The 11,062-nt window shown below is 49.4% G+C and overlaps 1 protein-coding gene across 3 annotated transcripts in view; it reads right to left on the bottom strand.

Annotated features, from left to right (window-relative positions):
* Nucleotides 1-8,358, bottom strand: part of VAV1 (vav guanine nucleotide exchange factor 1) — a 65,482-nt gene extending 57,124 nt beyond the window's left edge. For all 3 annotated transcript variants that reach the window (XM_081499317.1, XM_081499316.1, XM_081499315.1), the window contains exon 1: nt 8,074-8,358. In XM_081499317.1, coding sequence (XP_081355443.1) covers nt 8,074-8,277 — 204 coding nt within the window. In that variant the 5' untranslated portion in view covers nt 8,278-8,358. The remainder of the gene's footprint in view (nt 1-8,073) is intronic.
* Between the last annotated feature and the right edge of the window lie 2,704 nt (nt 8,359-11,062).

Below are 11,062 nucleotides of genomic sequence, written 5' to 3' on the forward strand. Positions count from 1 at the left end.
TCCAGGCAAGAATACTGGAGTGGGTTGCCATTTCCTCCTCCAGGGGATTTTCCCAACCTAAGGATCGAGCTTGCATTTCCTGCATTGGCAGGCAGATTCTTTTACCATTGAGCCACTTGGGAAGACCCACTAAGTATTACAGAGGAAAATTTAAAAAGGGAAGAGAATAGAAGGTGTTGTGACAGGGGTTGGGGGGTGGCAGACAGGGCAGGGGATGCAATTTCATATAGAGAAATCAGCAGAAATCTCTCTGATAAGAAACCTTCAGGAGATAGGAGAACAACCAGGGTATATATCTGAGTGGAAGAGTGATTTGTGGAGAAAGACAGAAAGTGCAAAGGCCCTGGGGCTGAATTGTATCTGGTGAGTTCTAAGAACAGTTAGGGGGACCATGTGGCTGCAGTAGGGTGAGGGAGATGAGAGCTGAGAGGCGGGCAGAGACCAAATGCATAGGCTCTTATGGATTATGCTGAAGATTTTGCCTTTTGCTCCCAGGGGATCCATGCATGGGAGGGCTGAGAGCAAGGGAAGGGCTAGGGGTTTCCAGCATCCTCCATGAAGTCCTGAAGGGTGACATTTCCTGGTACTGGGCCCAGAGAGGAAGTCAGTGAACAGAACAGAATGGAATGGGAGAGAAGGCATGGCACCAAATATTGACGCTCTCAGGCTTCCATCCCCATCAGCCCTAATGGGCATGTTTAGATGAGGTCTTCCACTCAACCCAAGCCAACCCACTGGGCTGAGATTTCCTTGTACCCAGGCCCCACTCTGTCCCCAGCTGAATCCCTCCCCGTGGCTCTGGTCCATGTCCTCCTTCTTCCTCATCTCACAGAGGTTTCCTCAAAGCCAGCCCCCTCCAAACCTACATCACTGAAGTCAGCTAGGCATCACCCAGGGGTCCTCTGTCACTGCCTTCTCTATATCCACCCAATCCATTTCCTTGTCCTCCCTGGCACAGAGCTAAACTACATTCCCAGCCTGTCTTGCAGTTGGATGGGACCACATAAGCAAGTTCTGGCCAACAGAACAAGGATGGAGGTGATGGTGCCACTTCTGGGTGTGGTCCATGAAAACCTCCCAGGGTTTCCCTCCTTATCACTCTCTCCTTGCCTTCTGACTCCAAGGGTTTCAGGGAGGGTGGGGCCATGAGGCAGAAGGAGCCCAGGTCCTGTAGGGACTTTGTAAAGAATGGCTGGGCTTCCCGGGTACCTCAGTGGTAAAGAATCCACCTGCAGATTCAGAAGACATGGGTTCGATCTCTAGTCCGGGAAGATCCCACATGTCTTGAAGCAACTAAGCTGGTATACCACAACTACTGACCCTGTGTTCTAGAGCCTGAGAACCACAACTACTGAGCGTGCGAGCCCCAGAGCTTGAGTTCTGCAGCAACAGAGGCCACAGCAATGAGAAGCCCTTGCACCACAACTAGAGAGTAGCCCCTGCTCACTGAAACAAGAGAAAAAGCCTGCGCAGAAACTAAGACCCAGTACAGCCAAAACATAAATAAATAAAAGAAATATATATAAAGAAGGAATATTTTATTAATCCCCCAGTTAACCCAAACCAGATTGTGATATAAGCCAGAAGGAAATTCTTTAAGCTCACTGAAGAAATATAGTTACTACAGCAACTAACATTTTGCACCCTGACCTGCACCACATCCTACAGGCAAGCTCAGACCCACTGAAATCAAATTAGCAAAAAGAATGACTCTCACTAATTTACATGCTATATATCAATCATATGTCAATCACCGTGATAAGAATTTAGCCTACATTATCATTCTGAACCTTCACACAACCCTGAGATAAAAATGCTGTCCACACCCCCATTTTGTAGATAAGGCTCAGGTAGATTAAGTCATCTTTTTCTCCAAGATCACAAGGCTACTAAGTACCTGACTTGAAATTCAGAACAGCTCAATATATAAAGAGTTCCTAAAAATCAATAAAAAAAAAGGGGGGCAATAGTCCTAGAAGGGAAAAACATGGGCAGATGAAATGAACAAATATTAGTTTGCAGAAAGAAAATAAAAATAATTCTTATAAGAAAGGATGCTCAGTCTTAGACTAAGAGAAATGTAAACTGAGTCATAATGAGCTTCATTTATCACCCAAGTTGGCAAGACTCCAAAAGCTTAACAACTGTTGGCAAGGCAATGAAGAAACCAGCATTCTCACTGTTAGAGGTAATGTAATTGGAACAATGCATATGGGAACAACCCCATACAGAGAACAATTTGGCAAGATATACCAAAAGGACAGACTCACCTGCTTTGAACCAAGAAACCCTTCGGAGAATTCATCCCATGGATATACTTGCTCATGTATCTGGCTGCAATAACAGCATTTATATATAACTAGATACTTTTCTTGTTCTTGATAGTAACTCATTTATCCTTCACAACAATACTTTCACATAAGGACTTATTATCTCCACTTTAGAGATGAGGAAACGGAAGCACAGAGAGGTTAAGTAACATGCCCAAGGTCACACAGTAGAGAAGCCGAAAAACAGTTCATTGACAGGGTTACTGATCACAGTAAATGTGTCAGAACAAAAGAAGTGCCCAGCAATTGGAGTGATGGTAAAATAAACCATTGTCCAGCTGGGCCATGGAATTGAGTTTAGAGTAAGTTAACAGTAAAGATTCTAAAAAAGAGAGAGAGAGTAGGGATACTGAGGGACTTCCCTGGTGGTCCAGTGGTTGAGTCCATGCAGGGGGCATGGATCCAATCCCTGACTGGGGAAGTTCCACATGCCAACATAGGGTGGCCAAAAAGGAAAGAAAAAAGAGTAAGGATCCTGAGGCCAGGCTGCCTAGGTTCAAATCTCTGACTTTGTCACTTTCAAGCTGGCTACCCTGGGGCTAGGGACTTAACTTCTGTGTCTCAGTTTTTGCAGATGCAGTGTCCGGATTAAGTCAGTGTGTAAAAAGTGTTTAAACCAAGGATCAGCTCACTTTTTCTACAAACATCTAGATAATAAATGTCTTCAGCACCATAGGCCAGATACTCTCTTCGTCAGTTATTCAACTGTAGAATTGTAAGTGGAAATTGGCCATAGATAATACATAAACAAATGGGCATGGGTGTGTGCCAATAAAACTTTATTTATAAAGCATCCTGTGGTCCAGATTCAGCCTTCTTGTTGTAGTTTGCCAGCCCCTAGTTCAGAGGAATGCTTGACATATGGTTAGCCCAACACAAGTAGTTTGTTTAGTAAATGGACAATCTAGAATATCCTGCAGTCAATTTTTTACACATGATCTTGGCCAAAAGGCCGAGAAGCAATGTTGCAGTCATTTTTTTTAAAGAATGGGAACACTGTATGAATTGATTTAGAAAGACAACCAAGGTGATGATTAAAGAGACGAAAGCAGGGTATAAAGATAGTATGTTCTGTCTTTCACAGAAAGAGAGGAGTGTAGTTAATAAGAACCTAAATTTCTATGTGCATAAGAAAATTCTGTAAGGATATATAGTCAGCTTAAAAAAAAGTAGTCACTTATGGGCGAAAGTAGGACTTGGGTATCTGAGGAAGATGGCCAGAAGTTACATGTTTCTCTGCGCACCTTTTACGTGTTTTGATCTTTGAACGATACACACATATTATTTAACTAAAGAATCAAATATTTTAAAGATTCTACCAGGCTCTCTGTCTCCCAGCACAGGGTTTCTCAAAGTCAGCCCTGTTGACATTGGGTGCACGTGTGTTCAGGCTTGTCCAACTCTTTGAGACCCCATGGGCTGTAGCCTGCCAGGCTCCTATGTCCATGGAGTTTTCCAGGCAAGAATTCTGGAGTGGGTTGCCATTTCCTCCTCCAGGGGATCTTCCCAACCCAGGGATGGAACCCGCGTCTCCTGTACTGGCAGGCAGATTCTTTACCACTGCACCACCTAGGAATCCCACTGTTGACACTGGGGCTGGATAATTCTCTGTTGTATGTGAAATCGTCAGATGTTGTGCAGCATCACCAGTCTCTATCCACTGGATATCGGTAGCAGCTCCCAGAAGTGACAACCCAGACTGACGCTGCCGAAGGTCCCCTGCTAGGGGAGCAAAACCACCCCAGTTGAGAACCACTGCCCTAACCCAAACTGCTACAAGCTATGCCATGTTACCAACCCTCCCATTTTCCCTCATCTTTCCTAAGAAGACTTTTTAGCGAGAGTGTATTGTGGATTTGATCCCTGGGTTGGGAAGATCCCCTGGAGAAGGGCATGGCAACCCACTCCAGTATTCTTTCCCGGAGAATCCCATGGACAGAGGAGCCTGGCGGGTTGCAGTCCATGGGGTCACAGAGTCGGACCCAGTTGAAGCGAAGCGACTGAGCACAGCACAGCACATCAGGTGTTGACACTATGCCGAGCGGTATTGAAATGTTACAGCAGTCCTCCCCTCAAAGGTGCCATTTTTAGCCACAGTTCACAGATGGGGAAACTGAGGTTCAGAGAGGTGAAACCAGGAAGTGGTGCAGCCGGGATCTGAGCCCAGATCTGGCGCCTCTGAGCCACCACCACCACCTCCAGCTTCAGCCCACCCCTCCTGTTCTAACCCTCTCACCCTCTCCCTTCCCTGCCTCTACAGTCTGGGTTGTCACTTCTGGGAGCTGCTACCGATATCCAGTGGATAGAGACTGGTGATGCTGCACAACATCTGACAATTTCACATACAACAGAGAATTATCCAGCCCCAGTGTCAACAGTGGGATTCCTAGGTGGTGCAGTGGTAAAGAATCTGCCTGCCAGTACAGGAGACGCGGGTTCCATCCCTGGGTTGGGAAGATCCCCTGGAGGAGGAAATGGCAACCCACTCCAGAATTCTTGCCTGGAAAACTCCATGGACATAGGAGCCTGGCAGGCTACAGCCCATGGGGTCTCAAAGAGTTGGACAAGCCTGAACACACGTGCACCCAATGTCAACAGGGCTGACTTTGAGAAACCCTGTGCTGGGAGACAGAGAGCCTGGTAGAATCTTTAAAATATTTGATTCTTTAGTTAAATGCCAGGACTTATTGGCTGGGGATGGAAGCACAGAGAGGTTAAGTAACATGCCTAAAGTCACACAGCGGAGGAACTGAAAAAAATATTCATCATCTTGGCTCCAGTGATCACCCCCATTCCCAGTATAATCAGCTCTCCTGTCCTGGTGGGATCTTTCCCACAATGACGGTCACATTCATCTCTTCCTCTCTACTTCCTCAGCTTTAAGGTTTCATGTCTGCCACCCAGAATTTGGGCTCCCAGAGACAGCAAAGAGTGTCTGGCCACCCCTGTGGCCATCTGTGATGACATCGTCCTCTCTCTGGGTCTCAGATCTCAGAGGGACCATCCAGTGTGGAGACCCACTTCAATCTGACCTCACCCATGAACTATGCCCACACAGCCAGCCCATTCACTGCCCCGTAGCACAACTATGTGGCCACTGATCTGCTCCTACCTTGGGGCCTTTGCCAGGAGCTCTGTTTCCTTAGACTCACCCAGCTCTTCCCTCACTTTGCCCAGGTCTCTGCTCAAATGTTACCTCGTCAGGGAAGCCTCCCAGACCTCATATGTGAAACTACAGCCCCACACTCCCAAGCCCCCTTTTCCCCAGACCACCTACCACTCCTGACAATGTATATGTTGCCTTATTTGCCCACTGTCAGTGTTTCCCATTAGAATGCCAGCTCTTTGACAATGGGGGGGTTTTTTTTGGAGGGGCGGGGAGTACTTTATTTATTTTTGATCATGCTGCACAGCATGTGGGATCTTAGTTCCCGGACCAGGGATTGAACTCATGTCCCCTGCAGTAGAAATATGGAGTTTTAACCACTGGACCACCAGGGAAGTCCTGACAACAGGGGTTTGTGTGTATCTTTGTCCCACTGTCTCAGCACCATGGATGAATGAATGAACGAATATGCTCTTCCCACTCTACCCAGGAAAGAGTGGAGCAAAAGCAGAGGAACTCTAAAGAGGAAAAGAGAAACTGAGAAGCATTCCAATTCCAGACTCCACACCTTTATTTATGGCATTGTGTGTCCCCCACCCCATCCCACCCCCATCAGGAGCCCTCCTTTTTCTCTCTCTGCCCTTCCATACCTCACTGGCAGTTCATAGCCCTGGCTTAAATCTGTTGTTGGACAGGAACTTGCAAACTTAAAGAGGCTGTTCTTGGGGCACCTCCCTTTGGTTTAAAATGACCACACTTTAGCTTCCCGCACATGGCCCCACTGTGAACAGGGCACAGGACTGTGCTTCGAAAGAAGATAAAATGCACAGGGCAGGAAGGCCCAGAGCTCCCAGATGGGGAGGATCATGGAACACCCTTGCCCAGTGCAGGGTCTGACAAAGCTAGGCACCAGAGTCAGAGCAATAAGAAAACTCCTACTCACTCTTCAAAACCCAGCACAAATGTCCCCTCTTGTATCAAGCCCAACTCCCCCAGGCAATGTTTTGCCTTTGCTCCAGGGCCCTCAGCCCAGAATTTTTTCCCTCTGTCTCAGTCCTGACAACACAGGGCTAGGGAATGTCTGTCTCCCCCAGTCTGGGAACTCTTTGAGGGCCAGACTGAGACCTGGGTCCTTGGCATTGACCAGCACAGAAAATCAGGATTCATTAGTCCCTGCAGCTGCCCTCCTAGAGGTTAATGCCACACCCCGCTGCCCTTTATCAGAAACCAGCTGTAGGGAAGATGCAGGCAAGGATGGAAGTTCATCTTTAGGTCTAACCACTTTCCCATTAGTGGCTATTGAAGCCACACTGGGTCTCGATTGCCCACAGGTCAGAGGCCTGACTGATCCGAGGGCTACTTCCTTCTGTGTGCAAACACATGTAGGCATAATTGGGATGTCCTGTGGCCACAACAGCTGGCCGGGGTGGGGGGCTCTCTGGGGTTCCCTCATTCTTTCAGGAAGCCTGCCTGCACTCAGGGAGGTTGAGCCACCCACCTCTCCCACGCGTGGGCCTGTCACCAGGAAACACCCCCAGGGACCCCTCCCTGATCACTTTCTGCCCCTCCCCCCATCTGCACGTGGCATCTCAACCCAGAAAAGAGGCAGTGCCCCAGGCTGCCCTCCCATCTATCCCCAGAAAGGGCCCCCCCACCAGCCAACTGCGGCTCCAGACAAGGCTTTCATCCTGGGGTGGGACCTGAGGGCTGGATGGCTAGTGTCCCCTCAGATTCCCAGGGCAGGCAGGGCACCCCCAACCACCAGCCATTAGCAGACATTACTTTTCATCCAGTGCTCAAGAGGCCAGAGGGAACCAGAGAAGGTACAACAGAGAGAGAATCCAGTCCAGTGACCTCCCCCACCCAACCGCATTCAAATAGGGATTTGAATATATTTCCTGAGCCGGGGAGGTTGAAGTCAAATCCACCACCCCCTGAACCCCGGAGCCCTTGTAGAAATCCCTACAGAGAAAAAGCAGCTATTTCTAGGTTCCCCCAAACCCCAGGAACCCAGTCTCAGGGCTCTTTGGGACTGGGTCCTGCCTCAATGTACCTCTTGGGATGGACAGAACTAGGAAGACCAGAGTCCCAGACCTATAGTCCCCCCACCCTCCCCATGCTGCCCCAGGCCCCGGCAGGAAGCCAAGGGGAAGATGTGAGGGGAAGGAAGGGGCCCAGGGCCCAGGAGGAGGCGACGCATGTGGGGGAAGGAATAGGAGGAGGCCCTTCCCCCATAGCCAGAATCTTAGGGGGTTGCGGGGTCAAGGGAGTCCAAAACCTCAGGTGCCCTATCTGCCACCCAGGAGATTCCTAGGGCCCCCTCTGGACCCTTAGCAAGTCTCTTTTGGGATCTAGATCTCCAGCGGAGTCAGCCTGAGGTTTTGGACTTGGCTTAACCCCAAGTTTGCCAGTTTTCAGCCTAGACGTGGGAACCCATTCCTGTTAACCTTGGGGGGGCCCACCCCTGAATCTTCAGTGTTAGGATCCCCACATATCCCCCATGCCAGGCCCAGAGTGGGGGCCAGCCTCCTCTCTTCACTGCTGGTCCAGAGGTGCAGTGCATCAGTCTCCTGGGTACCAGCCTGGGGTGCCTCCCGCCACCCACCCTCCGGCAGGCCTGCCTGTGTCCTGTCTCACCTGGGACATCTGGGGACGCAGGTTGACTTCCCGAAGGTTGATAGCATGGGGCAGCAGGTTGTTGAGCAGCTGGCACAGAAGGACGCCATCCCGGAGGGCCTGCGCCAGCTCGCACACCTGGGCTCCATCCCAGGTCACACGGTGGCTGGGCGGTAGCACCCGGCACTGGATGAGCCAGTGGGTGCACTGGCGCCACAGCTCCATGGCCGCTGCCTTCCCAGGCCAGTCCGCGCACCCTCGAGGCCTCCTCCGCCCGCCCGCCCGCCCGTCTGCCTGCTTGCCTCTGCTAGCTAGCTACCACTTCCTCTTTTTTGCCTGTAACTGTCGCCCTGAGAGGGGGTGGAGGAGGAGGAGCCGTGGGGTGGGGGCGGGGGGAGCACCTGCAGGCTAGCCCCAGCCCAGCCCCCTTTCAAGCAGGACCCGGCCTCTCTTTCGTCCACAAGCTAGCACCAGGGCATCTGGGCGTGGGGACAGGGTAATTAGGCGGAGGCCCGCTGCCTTCCTCTGCACGCAACCCAAGAGCGGTACCACCTCAGGAACATACTCAAAATCCGCCCTCTTCTCACCCCTCCCTCCTTCACCTCCTTGCTTGGCCAGCCCTGCTCCTTACTAACCTGGACCAGTCTCCTCCACCTCATCCCCAGGCTCCCATTCTCACCCACCGCAGTCTGTACCCACCCCCCATGAGAGGGTGCCTGTGAACACCCCAGTCAAGCCACTGTGTCCCACAGCCCCCCTCGTTGGGAGTAAAAGTCCTGCCTGTACACCACAAGGCTCTTCCCTTATCTCTTCCACTCTCTCCTTCATTTGCTCTCTTCCACTCAAACAGGTCTTCCTTAATGTTCCCCCAACCCACGAGGTCACCCCAAAATCTTGCCCTAGAGTCCTGCCACAGGGCCTTTGCACATGCTGGTCCTCTGCCTCAGACAGCTCCATGGCTCCCTCATCTTCCGCAAATCTTAGCTCCAGGCCACCTTCTCATGAAGTCTTCCAAACCTCTCCATTTCAAATCACAGTCTTTATTCCCCACTCCATCACACCCTGTCCCACTCCCTCCCCCCACATTAATCCCTGATTACCAGTATTCTTGCCTGGAGAATTCATAGACAGAGGAGCCTGGTGGGCTGCAGTCCATGGATTACAAAGAGTTGGACACGATTGAGTGACTTTCACTTTTCACAACACTACTGTCCCAGAAACCTGATATTTTATTATGCTTACTTTTTTCATTGTGTATTTGGAAATTTGTGTCTATGTTAAAACCAGCACCTGGCACATATATATATGTTCCACAAGTATTTGTTGAATGAATGAATGAATAGTTAAAAGCTCTATTGGCTCTATCTTTGACATTTATCCCATGGCTCTGGCCACCATCATCTTATAGACTTCCATAATGTCGTTCATTCATTTAGCAAATATTTGCATCCCAAAGAAAGGCAATGCCGAAGAATGCTCAAACTACCGCACAATTGCACTCATCTCACACGCTAGTAAAGTAATGCTCAAAATTCTCCAAGCCAGGCTTCAAGGCTTCAACAGTACGTGAACCGTGAACTTCCAGATTTCAAGCTGGATTTAGAAAAGGCAGAGAAACCAGAGATCAAATTGCCAACATCTGTAAGATCGTTGAAAAAGCGAGAGTGTTCCAGAAAAACATCTACTTCAGTTTTATTGACTACGCCAAAGCCTTTCACTGTGTGGTCACAGAAAACTGTGAAAAAATCTTAGAGAGATGGGAATACCAGACCACCTGATCTGACTCCTGAGAAATCTGTATGCAGGTCAAGAAGCAACAGTTAGAACTGGACATGGAACAATGGACTGGTTCCAAATCAGGAAAGGAGTATGTCAAGGCTGTATATTGTCACCCTGCTTATTTAATTTCTATGCAGAGTACATCATGAGAAATGCTGGACTGGATGAAGCACAAGCTGGAATCAAGATTGCCAGGAGAATTATCAATAACCTCAGATATGCAGATGACACTACCCTTATGGCAGAAAGTGAAGAACTAAAGAGCCTCTTGATGAAAGTGAGAGGAGAGTGAAAAAGTTGGCTTAAAACTCAACATTCAGAAAACTAAGATCATGGCATCCAGTCCCATCACTTCATGGCAAGTAGATGCAGAAATAGTGAGAACAGTGGCTGACTTTATTTTGCTGCTACTGCTGCTAAGTTGCTTCAGTCGTGTCCGACTCTTTGCGACCCTATAGACGGCAGCCCACCAGGCTCCGCCGTCCCTAGGATTCTCCAGGCAAGAATACTGGAGTGGGTTGCCATTTCCTTCTCCAGTGCATGAAAGGGAAAAGTAAAAGTGAAGTCGCTCAGTCGTGTCTGACTCTTAGCGATCCCATGGACTGTAGCCTACCAGGCTCCTCCATCTATGGGATTTTCCAGGCAAGAGTACTGGAGTGGGGTGCCATTGCCTTCTCCGGACTTTATTTTGGGGGGCTCCAAAATCACTGCAGATGGTGACTGCAGCCATGAAATTAAAAGACGCTTGCTCCTTGGAAGAAAAGTTATGACCAACCTAGACAGCATATTAAAAAGCAGAGACATTACTTTGCCAACAAAGGTCTGTCTAGTCTAAGCTATGGTTTTTCCAGTAGTCATGTATGGATGTGAGAGTTGGACGGTGAAGAAAGCTGAGTGCCGAAGAATTGATGCTTTTGAACTGTGTTGGAGGAGACTCTTGAGAGCCCCTTGGATTGCAAGGAGATCCAATCAGTCCATCCTAAAGGAGATCAGTCCTGGATGTTCATTGGAAGGACTGATGTTAAGCTGAAACTCCAATACTTTGGCCATCTGATGCGAAGAACTGACTCATTTGAAAAGACCCTGATGCTGGGAAAGATTGAAGGTGGGAGGAGAAGGGGACAACAGAGGATGAGATGGTTGGATGGCATCACCGACTCAATGGACATGAGTTTAAGTAAGCTCCAGTAGTTGGTGAGTGACAGGGAGGCCTGGCGTGCTGCAGTCCATG

This window comes from Giraffa tippelskirchi, chromosome 6 (assembly GCF_054371585.1).
Source record: "Giraffa tippelskirchi isolate mGirTip1 chromosome 6, T2T-mGirTip1v1.2.pri, whole genome shotgun sequence".
NCBI lineage: Eukaryota > Metazoa > Chordata > Mammalia > Artiodactyla > Giraffidae > Giraffa > Giraffa tippelskirchi.